Raw genomic sequence first — 18715 nt, forward strand, 5'->3', positions numbered from 1 at the left:
GTAATTCAGAACACATCCTGGTTTATGTGTACATTGAACTAGGGACTTGACATATCCCCATTTCCGACCCATTTGCAGTACATCCCTTTTTTACTACTCTCACCTAGAAGTAGAATAAGTGCATTTCTAAGACCACCACCTTCAGAAGAAAAAAAATGAGTGGGAAGGAAAGCATTAAACTGTGACTGGGACCAATAGTCCTCTGGAACAAAACTCGTTGGGTAGCTTAACAGCATACAACTCGGTAATTCCAGACACACTGTGACTGCAGGAAAGCGAGTGTTCACGGTGTCAGAACCAGCTTCAAAAAAAACACATTAGAATTACTTGCTGCTTTTTAGGAGCTAGTTACAGAATTCAAAATTACCTTTTCATATAGGCAGTCATTGGCAATGGTGTCCTAAATTAAAATGAACTCAAACTGAGGTAATCTTAATTCAGATACTTTCTAACTTAGTTGTGTCCTCAGTAATGCTGCTTTAGTCAGTCTACATGTAATAGACAGTTTTCTTTTTGAACTGAAGTGAAGCTATCATAGAAACTTAACAATCTAAAGCCAGTATCGTTTTCCCAAATCAGATTTCATTTTCATTACAATATCCTTTGCTATGGTTGTTTGCTGCTCAGATCACATTTTGCACAGGAGACGGAATATAAAAATAAGCTCTGTTTATTACTTTATAAGCATTACAGCATTGTCAAGTAATAAAGGACCTACACACAATCTATCATACTTCTACTTTGGAAAGCCTTACAGGTGATAAATATTTTAATGAAACTCAACACACTGCAGGTGCATCAGCATGAAATGAAAAGATAGTGATGGCTCTGTATCAGCAAACAGACAAACAAAAACCTTCCAAAACCTTCCAGTTAATCTGCAGTCCAACTAGAAACATGGGAAGTCAATATGGACAGAGAAAGAAATACATATACTAAACTAACTCCTGCCCTCTTGGGACTAAATCCTGCCCTCTGCTCTATGAAGCATAAACTTAATTGTGCTTTACTCACTGAAAGAAAAAAAAAATAGTCTTTACTTAATAATCTTACGACTGCTTGATTAGTGTTTGGAAAATAAAAAGCACTACTTATGTGCTAAGTATTATTAGCTTTTTCAGAACATGAGCCCCAAACTTGCCACTCCCCATTTCCTTCTCTCATAACTCTTTTCATTCATGTCATCAGAAGGCATCTTATTTTCAGCAACAACTACTCACTTTTTTTTTTTTTTTTTTTTTTAATGCTGCTGGATGTGCAGAACTACCGTTGAGGTTGCTTGGCAACTAGTGAGACGTATCAGAAAGAGAGATAAGGTCCAGAATGAATGGAAATGAAGAGAACTATATTTGGTTTCATTAAGAGATACTAATGCACTCAAACTATACCAATTTGGTGAATAAGGTGAAACTTTGCTGTTTCTTTCAAAATACAGACATCCATAATCACAGAGTCCCACTAAATCCATTAAGCCACCTCCTCAGGCACATACGTGACTGCCTGTACAGAAGAGACTTCAGAATCAGGGCTTCTTCCTGGGTTGGCAGTTTGGTACAGCAAGGAACAATCAGGTTAACACAGACATACAGTAAGTATTTTGAAGAATTTTAGGCCAGAGAGGATAGTTGAATACTTCAGTCTGCCTTTCAGTATACCATAAGCCACTGTGCTTCTCCATATACTTTAGTATCAAGTTGAAATTTCAAATGAAACAAATTTTTCCTGAACGTCACAATTTGAAACAAGATGAGATTGAGCACCCAAAACTCCTGCAATGGCAGACAACTGATTACAATCAGTCTGCCCTAATAATTCAAGAAGGTCAAAAAAGCCTTATGCAGCAGAAGATGGAAACACACCTAACAGTTCGTAGTGAAAGAGTTTCTTTCTTATCTCAAGCTCTTCAACTAACTTTATCTGGGTCATGTAAGAATCAACCAGTCTGGCACAAAAGAGGATCTTCTAACATCACCTCAGACCCTGCCCAACCTTTGATGCTTCAGAAGGAAGTGAAAACAGTGACAAAAGACAACTAGCAAACTATCTAAAGGGAAAAAACAAAACCAAAAGTCAACCCCCACGCTTCCCCACCTCTGATGCCTGCAGGCAAACACAGGACTCCAAGGTTTCAAGGCTTCAAATACCAACACAGAATTGCATATATATTAACGATGTTCAGGGTAATAAAAGCAAAAAGAAAAACCCATAGCTGCAAAGGAAGTGGGTTATTTGCAGCACATGGAGCAGGCTTCATGCTTCCCAAGGCCAGAGTGGCCACCACGAGCATTCGCATCAGGAAAGCTGTATCTCCAGAAGCTGGATTGAAATCCAGTTTAAAAATAAACCTGTCCTTCCCTGAGAGAGCTCATATGAGGCTTCCTCATCCCCAACAAATTATTTCAATGGAAGTGTCTCTAATGCTAAGGAGGTGAATCTTTCTCGCATAGCACCACCTCTACATGGCAATGAAATCGCATTTGGACACCCTGCTTCTGAACCTTGTACAACTCCTCTGGCCTTTCTTTTAAACTCTACCCAGTAATTCCACATCCTTCATGAAGTGAAGACACCAGCATGGTTATACTATTTTAATAACACTCTTATCAGTGTTGGAAGTCCACTTTACTACTTATGTTTCACTTTCCCTTTTTTACGCATCCAAGTCTGCATTTGTCTTTTTGCCACAAAAAAGCATACTAAGGTAATTAACTAATTGACTTTCAAGTCCTTTTCCAATTTTACAGATACAATCTACATTCTAACTCCCATGAGACTGTCTCGCATTCAGCTGTATTAAAACAGATTTCTGAAGTACAACTTTTAAACACATTACTCAGATCACCCTAAAAGAGTAACCTGACCTTCCCAGGATTAACTACGTGGCCAGTTTGCAGAGGGGTTTCGGATGGAATCAGGCCAGCAATCTAAGGACTGATTTTATATATGTAACCACTAGTTCCCTGGAAGCTTTCCAAGAAGTGGTCCCACTCATTGCCTCTATTAACCACCGCACTGAGAGATCTATCAGTAAGCCAGCTTTTACATTCCTGTAATATATACACTGTTAATTTCACACAAAGCAATTTTTAAAATCAAAATATAATGTGATATTACATCAAATACCAAACCAGTTGATTTTATCAATCAGACCTATAATCCCTCCAAAAAGGCACAGCTTCATTCAACAAGATCTCGCTATATGTGAAGCTAAGGTGACCGTTAATGATGTTCTTCCTATATACCCTGGTTGCAAGAAACCATAATAATATAAATTAAAATGCCCATATTTGACGCCAAGCATCTGGGCAATCTCTTACTTTAAGCAATGGAATTGTTCCCCTTTTTCTAAGAATTATAAAGAAATTAACATTAGCATTTCCCACAGTTTCTCACATAGTTCCTTTGGGATTCCTGTCCATTATTTATTGAAAAAAATCCATATTCTAACAGATGATCCTGGTATTTGCCCTTCTCACAGATGCTAAACTTCCTTTTCTATTTGCAGCATTGTACAGGATGGATATGTACTTTTTTTGGTAGGGAATAAAATATCCATAGAATATTTTTGCTTTCTCTACATTACTAGATCATTTGATCTCCTGCATTCAGCAAGAAATCTATGCCCAAACAATACTACTAAAAATAAAATTAAGTGGAAAAAAACCTACTGTTTCCATATTGTCCAAAATCATCAGAATGGAATCTATAAATTTTAACCCCTGAATTGGGTTAACTTTCCATTTCTGTCTAAGGGCGATGTATCTAGTAGGCCTTTTTTTTTTTTTTTTAAATAATGTGTGCATATTTAATATTTGTTATGGACGTCACCTAAGACTATCACTTCTGTCTACTTTCCTTTCTCCCTCCCTCCCCCTTTCAGACAACTCTTTCTATGTTTCCAAGGTACGAATAAAATTGTGAGGAAAAATGCCAGACAGTATGTTGCCTACATTCTTTCAAAGTGTTTTTTTTCTGACTTCCTACAATTCTACAAAATAAGCAGAAATGCTTTACTAAACTCAGTCTTTTTTACTGTTTTCTAGCCCCTTATTTTCCAGTGGTATCAAAAAGATATTGAGGTAACAGAACACTATGAAGTTCTTCAGTGATAAATAAAGGAAAGCAAACATATGATTGCATAAGATGCAATTACATAAAATGAAGACTGTCCAATTAAGTGAAGGCAAAACACAGAGGCAGTAGGGAGCATCCCGAGTTCCCAATGGTTTGGGGAAATTAAGAGTCAAGAGACACAGTTCCCTTCCATTTTCCATTCAAAATACTAAAAGACAAAATAGTTACATTTGCAATTTTTAAGTGTCTTACGAGTAAGTTATGGACTGTATTGTTATCTACAATGTTCAGTGTAAGCAGAATGTGTTCCTACAAGTAACTACTTTGAAACAACATTAATCATTTCTACATACCAAAAGTAAAAGGTTGCATCTAATTTACAGCCATCTATTTTAGTACGCTTCAAAACCCAGTACTGAGAATTCAGTAACTTCCTACACTATAGAAATTTAACAACAAAAAAACCCAAAACAACCCCATAAAGCAAATCTTCCAGGGTGCTTGCTGCAAAATACATGGAGACAAAGTATCAGAAAACTTAAAAATCCTTACTGACACTGACCTCTGCAACTGTTTTGTCAAATATCCTGAAGTGTAGAAAGTGTAAGCCAGGACAGGAGAACTAGAGCTGCTCTTCCTGACCTGCATATGGACTTGCAGATTGGGTCAGAGTATTATTAGCTTTCCTGAGAACCCCGAGTACTTAACAGCCTTTCTCTTTTCAGTTTTCTCACTCGTTTAAAGAAAAAAAAAATAAATTTCCTCAGCTTTGCATTATGCTTATGTTTTTCTTCATGAATAATGCAGTGCTGTGATTATATTCTCATTTCAGGAAAAAAAAATTAAATAAAAGGTATTTAATAAAATCTTTTTAGCAAATGGCTATGTCCTTATGGTTATCATCTTTTACTTATTTAAAAAAAGCTATTACAACTGCAAGTTTTCATCTTTATCTTAAATGGTCTGAAACTGTTAAAAGCAACACAAAATATGTGAAACTATGCCAATCACTGTTATGCAATTAAATTAAAATTCATGAAACCAATTAGTTTAATTTTTCCACAGTAATGCCATGTTAAATCAAATTTAGCTAGCATATTTATTTTTAAGTTATTTAAATTATCAGGGTTAAAACAGGTACTACACATAGTTTGCTGAACTTAATGTGCTAAGTGTCCCATTACACATTTTTTTCTATTTAAAAAAATAAAATTAAGCAAGATATGAGCAAGGCATCCTTTCTCATTGCAAACTTAAGGAAGAAACCTACTTCGTTGCAACATTTTCTAATTAATATGAACATTTATATTATATAGATAACTGTATTGGCAAAACAGAATAAAAATGTCTTAACTTGAAGGAAATAAAAGTGTATCTAGGCACACAGACCTACTGACAAGAAGAAAGCATTTAAATCACAATGATTAAGAAGGCAATAGCAAGTCCCCCAGCTAGCTGTGAAGTTGCCATTCAAGGCTAAATATAAGATCTACTGGGACTACACTAAACCTCAGAAGGAAATACTGCACACCTCTGCCTGCTCTATTAGTTCACCCACCACTCTTGGGAGGCTACAAGGGTGCAGCTGGGAGAGATGATTATTTTCTGGTGCCTTAACTAAAAAGACAAGTGAACACAATGACTTATTAAATAGCCCTTTGGAGAATACAGACAGCAACAGGTAGCTAAGAGAAGGTCACAAGCTTTCTCGTACTTTTGTAATAGCAAACACCTTAAAACAGAACATCTCATCAAGACATTCCACTACTACATTCCTCAAAAAGTGGAAAATTTTGCCCCTTAGCTGTCAAAAAGATACCTCAATGTATGGCTGTTTCTAAGTAAGCAAGCTCAGCTGTAAACAAGTAATTCTGATTAACTGCATGTTTACATTAGAGTACAGTTGTAGAAATAACTAATAAAAGCTGCTGCAGCTACACTTGCGCCATATCCTAAGTACTCTTGCATTTACTAGGAACTCAAGATTCACTTGTCAAAGTAAAATGGAGGGCATAGTATTTTCGACATCAGGATTCAAGTTACATGTAAAAACTAAACAAAACAAAAACCTCATCAGTGGAAATTCCTTCATTTCAACTTGAGAGCTTTGAATGACCACGATTAAGCTGAACATTTTCTGTATCTCAGCTCTTCATCAGAGATGGGACTTGGGCAACCCTAATATACAAACGCATGATATATCTAAAAATAAAGATAGAGATAAATTTGCCTGTTGGATTATACTTCAAAGCATTACCTATGCCTGCCTTGATCTAGGAGACACTCGGGAAGGATGCTTACAAAACTGGAACAAGAGTAGTGTTTTATCATTTTTAAAAAAATCCCTCAGAACCCCACAAACCTGCTCCCCCAGCCTAAGAGAAGAGGAATGACGGGACACATCTTCACTCTTACTGAACCTATCCCACAGAGACCATAACAATGCAGGAAGCTCAGCAACCTAAGAAACAGGAACAAGAAATAACACTCATATCTAGATTGCTAGAAGGAGCTGAGAAAGGCACTGCATTTTTTAATAATAAATTGTATCTTATGGGAAAAACACACTAGGTTTTAACATAATGAAATTGAAAAAATTTCCCCAGCTGGAATGACTGGCAAGAGATAAAATGTAGCTACGTAATGAAGTAAGGGGAATCATCAGGGATTGCAATAATGTGAAGGTACAATTTTAATACTGAAGAGGTAGCCTTCCATGAGCTTAAGATGATGAAAAGTATTCTGTTCATATATAAAGTAAATCCAGCATCCATCTGGATAAATTAGTAAAACCATTTTTTACTGGGAATATCAGAGTACTGCCCAGTCTGCCCATCCAAAATGTATGTGACAAGAAGAAATCCAGTGAGATACTATAGAAGAAAATTCTTCACATAGTACCCATTCTGTAACACTGGCTAGAGAAAAGGTAATCACTCTGAAGGTCTAATTCTTGAGAAGAGTTGGGGAAAACCCAATACATTGAATTTTTTTCAGAAAGCACACTGAAGCGTGGAATATAGATATCTATTTAATATTCTCCATACAGAGTTCTATTTTTGAAGTTATTTAAAGTTTTTTGGGGGTATTTAATATAGTTCGTGATTTATTAAATAACAAGTTAAATAGAATATGATACATTGGCTTACACTAGTAGATGCTTGCTTAAGATAGTAAAATGGAGAAAAACATACTACTTCCACTTTAACTCATGAATGTGCAGAGTAAAAATATTTCAAAAAATATTTGGCGTGAATTGAGGAAGAGTAGGACTTTTTTTAGCGGTTTTGTCTCAGTCTCACTCTCTCTGAGATACTGTTGTCAAACTTCAACGAAACTTGAAGGAGGGTTGTTGTTGCAGAGATTAATTCCCAGAAACAAAATTCAGAGGCCGAGTAGAATACAGACCGAAATTAGTGCTCCAATGAGGAAAAGCAGGAAGAGTTCATGTAGATCTACACCAGCCACAGTACACGCTGACTTTGTCCAGGTAGCAGGAAAAGCAGAAAAAAGGAAGATAAAGGAGTGGACAACCCAGGAGTATTTAGGGGTCAGTGCTGCAGGGGACATCAGGGCCATGGAACACGGGCTACAACGAGGGCTGTATTGGTTGGAGGAAACGGGAGATACTTGGGAAGCTACGGGTCCTCTGGGGAGGAACTGCAGACGCTGTAGGGGACTGGGAGGGACTATTGCAGAAAAGATTTGGGAGACACAGAACAAGTTACAGAAACCAGACTTCATTAGCTCAGCTACCCGAAGAACAGTTTATTATCTGTTTTGAGAAGATAAAAGGAAACTTGTGATTTTTTTAAAACAGGGTTTACAAAATTTGTTCATTTTTACCAAAAATAAAATCCCACATCTACCATCAAAAGTCAAAATCCTCCCAGACCCATTCACAATGTTTTCCACATAGTTAAGACTTAAGCTCTCTTCTGTCTCTCTCTTCTGCTTCTCAGATTACATCACTCATGCTTATTCCACTATTCATAGTTACTGCCCTCCAAGCTCTCTACAACTCTAACTATAAACCTTTCTACTAGGTTGATAGCTGTCTATGCATACTTAAAAAGCTTTTGTGAAATTTAAACCTCTAAACAAGTAAAAACTATTGCCATATTTTTGGCCAGTCCCTTTACATGCCAAATCATGTCTGCAACATACGCAAATTTAGCTTAAGGGATGAGTTTACTATTGCTGCTGTTGTGTTTTTTTTTAATCAGAAAACTGAAATATTTAGCTGAAAGCACAAAAGCCAAGTTGCAAGGCCAGGAACAGCAATTCAGAGGACAGAGAGCTCTCAACGTGCAACAACATAAAACTGGTAGTTTAAATACTGCTTTGCTAGGAGAATTCAGCATTTCCCACCAACCAGTAAATGCAGATAAGATGCATGCTCTGCTATGAGCAACAACACCTTGTTTCCCATGCAATTATAAAAATAAAGACATTTTTATCTTCATTTTTATCTTCAACAGGCAGCTGAAAATAAAGTATAATGTAAAAAGAAAGTCTATACTTTCTTTCAATACTGTGTTGTCCTCTCTCCACTTATGGTTAGCCTGAGCCTACCACGAGCATCTAAAACCAGATAGAACTAAACGGCTTTTTAAACTTTTAGATTCCTTCAAGCATTGCTTTTCTGTAATACTTTCAGGAACCTAAATAACATCATTTTGCACCCTGAAAAAAAAAAAATTCACTTCACTTGCACAGGGAAATATTTTAATGGCTTGATTTCAGAATGCCTCTAAGCAAGGTAAAGGAGTTACTCCATTAACTACTGGAATATTCAGTACCACAGTACGTTAATACTCTTTGCCAAATAAGGCCCATTATAGGCATTATAAACTATCAGAATTTTCTGAAAACTCATCTTACAGTATTTAAAAATCACACCCGAGCAGCAGTTTTAACTGCAAAACACTTGCACATATTCTTAATGGAGAATGTCTCATATCTTAGGGCAAGATACCACAAGAAACTTGAAAAACCCAAAACCTGGAAACTTTTTCTCCTTTTTTCAAAACATAACGAAATATTAATGCTGCTTCATTGAGTTCAGATTTACTTTTTCACAGAATGGAATTTTCCCCTTTGTAAAAATAAAAGTATTTCCAAAGAAAAAACTATTTCAACCACATAAACACAACATTAAACATCCTAACAATTAAGGAATTTCTTGTTTGCTTAGGTTGTTTAACATCACCAGATATTACCTCCCATTCCTTTCAAGTTGATGGAACTTCTATTTAACTTGCATAAACATTTTGCATAAACTTTTACAAGCTATATGCAGTACTCAGTTCTTAATCATAGTATTTATTCATTGTTGCTATATTCTTGTCTTTTGACAAAACTCAATTACACAACTGTGTCAGTTCTTAGGACGAGACCTAAAATAGACTGAAATACATATCCTGCTCCCCTCTCCGCCCACACCTTCACTTTATGTTCTGCAGCACAAATTTTGATCAAAACCTGTAACTAGCTGTTCAGCTGGAATGGAACTTTTCATAGTCTTCAACAGACATGTACACACAAATTTTCCAGCACAGTAACACCTCGTCTGTGCCCTGGAACAGGAGCTGAGAAGAAAAGAAAAAAAAAAAACCCACCCCAAAACTCTCTGCCTCAAATCTGCAGAAGCTTCCCAATATACATTGTGATGCAAAGAAAGAAAGAAAGAAAGAAGGAGGGGGGAGGGAAATCACACACATACCCCCCCCCTCCAATTTTCAATGTTACTCAGACACCAGGAAAAAATTATTTTTGTTGCCAGTAGAGTAAAATACAATAAAGTCAGTTTGTTTCTTGGCAAGGAACTGATGTGACCATTCTAAAAACATGGTATTGGTACACAAATCTAAAGGAACTGTAAAAACAGAGCAATAACGTTTGTGTATACAAACTAATATTAGCCATTAGGAGGGAAATCATTATTTTAGAAGACTTAGTTATAAATATTATACTTTTTCCTCACTCATAACATTAACTTCCCTTCCATAAAATCACATGCATAGAAAGACCAAAGTTAGAAAACAAAACACAGTATCAGATAGAAGCAGAGTAAAGTTACCGAAACAGAAGTCATTTCAGTCACAAAAGAAATCGATACTGACCAATGTGACTAGATAACATCATCTACTGGTTAATGTGAAATAACGGTGGTACTGCAGTTCAACTTTTGGTGTACAAGATGTAGCCATTGATGGTTTCTAATCTCTTCTTTATACTTTCCCTTCCTCACAAACTACTAAATCTAGGTAAGAAAAGACAAAAAGTCCCAAACCTTTAAGAGGCCGACTTGGCTTTCTTAACTTTCCCACTAAGACAAAATAATTTTTAAAACTACAAGAGAAATGCAAATATATTTGTCATCTAAGTCTTGAAGATAAAGCTATTCAGTTCTGCTTCTGCCATCACCATTAACAGATTTGATAAATACACAAACTCCTATTCAACACTTCAATATACCAGTTTAAGAAATAAAGTCATCATTATACAACACCATTTGGGAAACCGAGGCTGAGAAGTGTTATCTGAAATTCCTGATAACCTGAAGACTTCCTGAATCATAAATACTATTCAAACCTACCAATCACAAAGGCATATTCCCATTATTTGTCAACCTTTGTAGTGGATGTCGCAAGTCACATTTCAACAATTTATTTCTATCTAAATATTTCTGCTTGTCCCAGTTTTTTCCCATGACACTTCAAAATTGTCTATCACCCTTGCCAATTTCCCACTTTCTAAAATTGTGCATGACAATGACCCTCTCCTTAGAGTCTGTCAGCCAAACCCACAGCAATCACAGAGGGGAAAGATGACTTTAAAAAAAAGTCAGTGAAAGGCCATCATCTTAGAAGCAAAGAACCCTGGCCCCAAGATAACACAGAAAAGAGGGGGTTTTTTTTCCTCTTCAACCTGAACTATACATTTACATTAATTCTTCCAACTATATTCCTTACACCTCCTGTCCTCCCTTTCCCATTTTTAATCCTTTCTGGCTCACAAAGATTGGCACCCGAACTTCTGCAGTCAAAAAGAGAAGGTTTTAGCTCCACTTTATCAGTGGATGCTCACAAAATGCAGTATGCAACAGCAGAGACCTATTCCTCTGGAACAGCCTCATGAAAAGACAGTTGAAGTGTTGAGGAGGGAGCGAAGGAAAGGAAGGGAAGTCACAGGCTTCCTGCTATTACAAGCCAAATTTAAACCCTTTCTACATCACAAGGGGCTCTGTTGTTGGCAGTAATGCAAAGAGTAGAAAATTTGGTTGATATGGAGTCTTCATTACGCTTAAAATGCCGCTCTTCCATGTTAAAAGACAAGGCACGCTTATGAAATTGCTGTAGGAAGACATCAGTTGATAGCACGGCCAACTGAAGCCGTCCTGCAAGAGCTGGAAGCAGGCTAAGCCCTTCCAAAAACTCCATCCAGAAAAACCTGTGCTGTAGACCGTGCCTTGCTTCTCCAGTATTCTAGTCTGCCTACCAATGCCACAGCGCTGTTACTTCCCACACACCACCTTGACAACAGGAACAAAAAAAAATTATTTCTACACTCAACTACAGATTATAAAAAGAACATTGAGAAATTTTTAAACAGTCTTTACTGTAGTTAACTTGGCTAGAACTTTAACCACCTTCAAATTCACCTTAGCATTGTTAACTATTAAGCATATTAATTACCTGGAACACTTGATTCCATACAGTTCCTCAAATAATTAATTAGGTAAAGCGATCAAGGATTGGAGTCCCAGAGGAAATTCTTCTAGTTTTGTAGAACTACATAGATTTCACCTTGTTAAATACTACAACAAGCCATCTAAATGCACATGACAACTGTCCATCTATCCTAAATCCACAACAAATAAAAAATCCTCGTACTCACTGAAGGAAGCTAGTGCATTTAGCACTGGATATCCTGTTTACTCACCAGAAATTAAGAAGTGTATTTGAGTAAGACTACATAAAAACTTTTAATTCCCCTGTTCATAGCACATTAGACGTCCTTCATAACAGGTATCTTCTTTCTGCTTCAAACATCAATTATCACCGGACAATCAAATCACAGGCAAACAAGTTTTAGACAGGACTTTAAACGGGATTTCTTTCAAGCCACATGAATAGGCTGCACCAGCAGAAATAATTCAAAACTACAGTTATGTACATGGACACTGACATTAAAAAAAAAGATCTTCATCTCCAGCATACTATAGTTTTCACAACCTCTCTGCTGTTATTCATCACATCAACTATGGTGGTGTATACAAACATGTTTATGTTGCAGAACCACTGATAACAACATTAAGAGAAGTAATGATTTACTTTTCCTACCCTTCCAAAAAACTTCCATACTATCTCTCTCATTAGCTGAATCCTGCATCATTTTTCCTCAAGGTAAGTAGGGCAGGAGAGGAATGAATCTGGCAAAAAGGGTAGCAGGGAAAGCAGGACAACATAGGGAGCAGTTAGTTACTTTGAAGAAAATACAAGTTACTTAAGGACGAACGTGTAACTTGCAAGTATTTCAAAACACTGAAAAACAGCCTTCTCCCCCCTGTAAAGTGGATCTACTGCTTATTTTTGGCAACAAAAACCTAAAACTAGATGCATTATAACTTACTTCTTGTACATTTTATATATACCACATACTACCCACAAAAGGACAAGCACAAAGGACTGACTGCAAGACAATACGCCATGGGGTGGACAACCTATGGCTCCTGAGCCGCATGTAGCTCCCCCGCAATTCACGCATCCTCCCACACTGGGGTATGCTGTGTGACTGGAAGCAGGGCTGTGCTGTCATAGGGCTGCTAGGTAATCCAAATCCCTTGCCTATGAGAAGGCAGAAGCCAGCAGAGGCTCCTGAGGCCAAATTTGCCATATTGCCCTGGAATCCAGATGCATACTCAGCTCAGCCCCAATCTACAACACAGAAGTGAGATACTGGAGGAACACACTGCTGTTGCAAATCCCAGCGTGTGTCCCAGTCCCTCCCCAGCTCTGCAGGCTTTGTATAATGGGTCTATGGACTCCCAGTTTCGCACAAATTTGGGTATGCAGCTTGCAGGGTTGAGAAAGTTAATCTACCCACGTAATACACCATTCATTACACCGCAGCATGATCTCTTTAAGAGCATCTGTATGCTTAGAAAACTTACACAAGAACTGTGTTGGTTCAATGGATTGATACTTTTAAAGGCACCAGGGATCCTTGACTTCCACTTTCATTGATGAACTTTTTACTTAGCACCTAATGTTGAGAGCTGCTATCAAAGTCAACTCATGCAAATCTTTTAAGTCGGGCAAGTCTTTTAAAAGGTCTTTAGTAACAAGAGCAGCCAAAACAATGGAGACAACTCAGCACTAACAGGATGCAGGACTGGGCACTTCTGAAAAAGAGTTGTCTTGGATAAAGAAAATATACCTTATAAAGAGGAGCTAAAAACATGTAGCACAGAATGTAATTTATTATGAATCAGTCTGAACTTTCTTCCAAAAGACTGTGTACCTTATCCTGAACTAGCATTTGGGAATTAGGAAGAAGTATTGTCCAGGCTCCTCAGCTAAACTTTTAGCTCAGACATTCTGACTGAAGAATTAACTACTGAAGGACTAGTGAAAGCTTAATCTTCCAGAAAAGGCACTATTCACAAAATAGACGATACTACTACAAGGCAGAGGATGCCAATACAAAAAATGTTATGTTTGAAGACAAGAAAGACAAAACCAGTAATATAATCTTAAAAAAAAAAAATACGCACAGAGAATAAGCTCTGAAATTCTAACACCTTAATTCAATTAGAATTAATTTAGCAGCTTTTGGTAGATACACACACGGACACGTGCAAGCATATAACATGCAGAATAATCTCCTCCTACTCCCTAGCAAGGTTAGATGAAAAAGTTAGCAAACACAAATCTGTCTCAGACAAAAAAAAAATAAATAAGATTTCCATTTTCCCTATCCTAATGCCATTCCACTCCTCACAACTATCATATAATAAAACAGATTTTAAGTGTGAACAAGAAAAGCTTTTAGAAACATAATTTAACACAAACATCTGGACAAGCAAACACAACAGAAAAGAGAAGAAAATCTGACCTATTACCCCCAAAATTCATAGTACAGTCTCATTTTGTGAGGAGACAGAAACAAAAGCCTTACTTGCTCTAAATGAAGAAAATTGCATTCATTTTGTGCACTAACAGGAGGTATGTTTACAGCAGTATGAATCAATGTGCTACAGCAGAGGTAAATCAGTGTCAGCCATGTTGTGAAAGAAACTGCAGTTAAAAAAAACAAACCACAAAACTTAAGCCTTAATCAAATCAGCTATACTGAACCTTGATATAAATCATTCTATACCGTTAGCTCTTACTTATTATTGGTGCATGACTTCAAGTTAGTGTCTATTAATCTCATCTAAAAATACACGTCCGAATTCTAGAGACCGTGAAACAGTAGCAAGAAGAAAATATACCAAGATATAAAACAACAGCAACGACTACTGTGTGGTGCACAGACGTAAGGTAGGTTGTAAAGTGAAAAAGCAAATGCACTTACTCAGCATTAAATCCATTCACATGCAAGATCCTCATCTGTTTGACTATTGTGCTTTTACCGGATTCACCAGCACCTAGAAAATGAAAGTAAATCAATTTCAGAAGGAAGCATGAGTGATGAAGTGACACACTAGAATTTTTTCTTCAGGGTAAAATCGAGAAAGTTGGTTTTCTCAGTGCAGGAGTGAAAAGTGAAAGAAAAAGAAATAATTGCCACTGGAAACTTCAGTTGTAGCTAAAAATAAATGCCCAGCTCAAGTCATGTGTCAGATCTGAATCTTGGATCATTTCACTGTCCATTTTTCCAGTGTCGACGTTAAAAGCAGATTGCAGGGTTTGGAAGGAAAAGGACAACTTCAACATTTTATAGAGAATAAGACAGGGAACGTCAAAAACTGCTTGCCTTGTCACTACTCTGACGGAGAGAAAGACTGACTGAAGTCCATATTAAACTGAAACATTTTCATTAGAACCTTAAAATATTTTAAGTTTGGCTGCAGTTATCATCACCCAGTCAAAAGACTGTAACTTAAATCACAAGAAATAAAATATGTGGATACTCACATTTGAAAAAGGAAGGCATCCCTTTAAGCCTCCACCCACAAAGCTACAGAAGCCTCCTTCTCTAATTTGTGTCTTGTAAGCAACCTCCCACCCTCTCTACACGTTCCAAATCAATCATATACGCAACGAGACGCAAAGACCACCTTTTGTGGCTACATGCTCCAAATAGCCTCCCCCCCCCGCAGCTCTCCTCTGATTCCCTTATATACCTGCAGTACAAAAAAACCACTCCACTTTACTCCAGTTTCCATAAGTAGATGTATGCTATTTCTGCTGTGCTGCATGGATGCCAGTGCGCAGGGCAACCCATCTGCCTATAGTACCCGTCTTTCCATGCATGCTAAAAAGACTCGAACAGCAGCATTTAATTGAGCTGCTCCATGCTGCCGGATTGGTAGCTTTCTATATAAAGCAAACATATTTTTGCAAGAGTAGTATCATAACCTGGCAAAATTTAGAAAGATTCCCCTTTGTGTCTCCTGGCTACTCGTTTATTCCTCTCATTAGCCTATGTCTCAACAACAGAAAATGTATGTCTGTGGCAGAATGGGCACAGAGGTACAGTCTGCATTTATAGGATGCCAGGCCTCTGCTAGCACACACTGACAGCACAAGCCTCCATTTTGAGCCTCACGTTCAAAACTGTATTTTAGCAGTTATATTTCAAAGTTCATCTTCCGACAAATGCATTCCCCTCTGCTTTTTCCCTTCTTTTCCTTCTCCCTCATGAATTCTTAATAGCCCTACTCTTCTCTCCATAGAACCTGCTTGCATGTTTTGCCACCTTAATACCAGAGCCTTACTCCTTTTTCCTCTCCTTGCTCACTGATGTTTTGTAAGCACTTAAGAGAGCAGTTTTTATCTCCAACTCTTTAGGCAAGTGCCATTTCTCCCCAAAACTACTATTTTATAAAACATACACACTCTGTCTCTTCAGGCATACTGCACCACACTACAGGTGGCAAAACTAATCCAGGAATGAGTATCTCAGGTTAAGAAAGAGACTGGGTCCTCTTCACAACTAAGAATTATTCAGGAATACCAGCATATGCTATAGTCGTACTTCCATTCAGAATAATTAATAACAAAATTTCAGCTGTAACTCCAAATCACATCTTATATTTGTAAGTGCTGGGAGCCAAAATCTCTGCTTCACTTAGACCAAGAAGGAGGGTAGATAGTTGCTGCATTTGCTATAAATGCATAGTTTGGTATTGACATACCTGGGTTCTCTGGATCAGCTACACCACCAGTGAACCAAAATGAAGTATTACAACTAAATTTCTGAATAAGTCTATTTCTATATTTGGCCACTCATCAAGGCCCTATTCTTACCAACAATTATGCATACATTTGACTTCACCACCAAGGAGAGTTCCACTAATTTCAGTGAGACTGCTCATGGCAGAAGGGGCAAGCACGTGTACAGCAGCGGGGCCTACAAAGAGCAGTATGAACCCGTTAGAATACTTGGCAGCTCTTCTTTGTTGTTATTTGAATATGACGTGAAAATATTAAGAATACTTTCAAAGTACTTGGGTTTTTTATTTCACATGTCTTAAAGTAAACATGACATAATAATAGGAACGTAAGCTTTTTTATTTTTCACCAGTGAGTTTGTGTTATAGACTGTCCACAATTCATGACAGCTACTGTTCAAAACTGCAACAGCTGAACTATCACTTTAAAACACACGCACACAGATGACCTTACATCCATCACTGGACACCGCAAATTTTTATTTACAAGTATCTGAACTATTTTTCAGCCACCAAAACGAAAGAAAACAGAAGGAAAACCCAGGCAAGCCCATCAAGTTTCTGTTTCCTGAAACTCTGCTTCTTACAAAAGTAACCCACTTGATGACAATGGCTTCTATGTATCTACGTAATGTTTAGCCTGAAATCTGGAAGTCCAAGACATTCCCCAAGAGCTGAAGTCCAAATTATCCCGTTAAAAGATTTCTGCCGGCGCCCTGGCAGACTCCTCAGTGCTGCAGGTGCTGCTGTAGTCCCAGTCACTCTCCGTTTACATTAAGCCTCTTTCTTCAAACTGGTATTTGAAAGATTTTACCGGTAAGTGTACACTTCCAAATTCACAACCTTCAAAAATTCTCCCCCCCCCCCAATTACGGTCGTTTCACACCAGAACTGAGTCAGCTCACTGAGGCCTAGCCTCTGCTCCACGCTAAAGCCCCTGCATATAACATGCACAAGCGGTCCCTCGGCGTGAGCAAAACAACCGAGATCTCCTAACTGCATCTTGTTTTAAAAGGCTGCTTTAAAATACTTTGACGCAATGAGTCTGACAAACACCTTCTTGTCCTCTCCGATACCGATTTTTGGACCTTCCCCTTCCTTGAAGCCATAAGCTGCGTTTCTAACTGGATCTCCCGAAAAACACGACACATGCAGGTAACCCAAATTCACCGCTGAGATAACACCTGAAGCCAAGCTACAGACCTTCCCCTTCCTCCAAACGCGCGATACCTCAATTAATTAATGGTGCGGCGAAAGTAAGCCCAAGGAGCCCGCCGGGGGACGGAGGACGTGCGGGCCGCCCGCTCCCAGCCCGGCCCCGGCCCCGCTCCCCCCCGCCACGGGCAGGGAGCTCCCTCGTCCCCAAGGCCGGCCGCCGCGCTTCCCTCCGGGACCGACATCCTCCCTCCGTTTCCCCCAAAACGATCCCCCGACTTCCTCCCTTCCTCTTCCTCCTCTCCCCGGCCCGGCCGCACGCTCCTCGGCTCCCCTGCCTCAGCCCCCGGCGAAGAGGAGCCGTCTCGGGCCGGCCGAGCCTCGGCCGCCTCCCCCGGCCCGGCCCCCGGCTCCTGCCAGGCCGCGGTGACCGGCCTTCGCCGCGGCAGCTGCTTCCCCGCTCCGCACGCCCGGAGCAGGCCCGCGGCCCCTGTCAGCGCCCTGCCCTGTTTATCTCCCAGGTTGCCCCTCGGGCCCGACGCTCCCGCGCCCCTCGCCGGCGGCCGGCCCGGCATCCCCGGCCACCTCCTCACGCTCGGCCCGGAGGCCCGCTCCCCGCCCCGGCCTGCCGCCCCGGGCGGCGGGGCGCTGCCCCCCCCCCCCCCCCAACCCCGCGGGCGGAGAGCGGCCCCCAAGCCGCAGCTCCGTACCTGCGGGCCGGCCCTGCCCGCGGCGCCCCGGGTGGTGCCCGACACCTCCCCGCCGCCGCCAGGCCGAGGAGCCCGGCAGGCTCCTCCGGACCGCACCGCACCGCTCCCCTCAGCGCCCCCGGGCCCTAGCGGATCCCCGCGGCGACGGCGGGAGCGGGCTCGCCGGCCGCCCCAACCGACACCCCCCCCCCCCCCCCACACACACACCCCGACCGCCCCGGCCCCGCGGAACGGGTGGGCCCTGCGGCTCCGCTCCCCCCCCGGGCCCCACCTCTCCCTCGGGCCTCCCCGTGCCCGGGCAGGGGGCCGGTGCGCGGCCCCGCCGCCCTCCCCCCTGCCCTCCCCCCGGCGGGGAGGGGACGGCCGCCGG

The 18715-nt window shown here is 40.0% G+C and overlaps 1 protein-coding gene across 5 annotated transcripts in view; it reads right to left on the reverse strand.

Moving 5' to 3' along the window:
• GNAS (GNAS complex locus) overlaps window positions 1-18715 on the reverse strand; it is a 161783-nt gene that overhangs the window by 82987 nt on the left and 60081 nt on the right. For 3 of the 5 annotated variants that reach the window (XM_069804285.1, XM_069804310.1, XM_069804295.1), the window contains exon 2: window positions 14659-14731. In XM_069804285.1, the coding sequence (XP_069660386.1) occupies window positions 14659-14731 (73 nt within the window). Of the gene's footprint in view, window positions 1-14658; window positions 14732-15221; window positions 15404-18345; window positions 18467-18715 lie in introns of those variants that run through there. The other 2 variants (XM_069804315.1, XM_069804303.1) reach the window with 2 other exon arrangements.

The sequence above is a fragment of the Haliaeetus albicilla genome, chromosome 2 (assembly GCF_947461875.1).
Source record: "Haliaeetus albicilla chromosome 2, bHalAlb1.1, whole genome shotgun sequence".
NCBI classification, from domain to species: Eukaryota; Metazoa; Chordata; class Aves; order Accipitriformes; family Accipitridae; genus Haliaeetus; species Haliaeetus albicilla.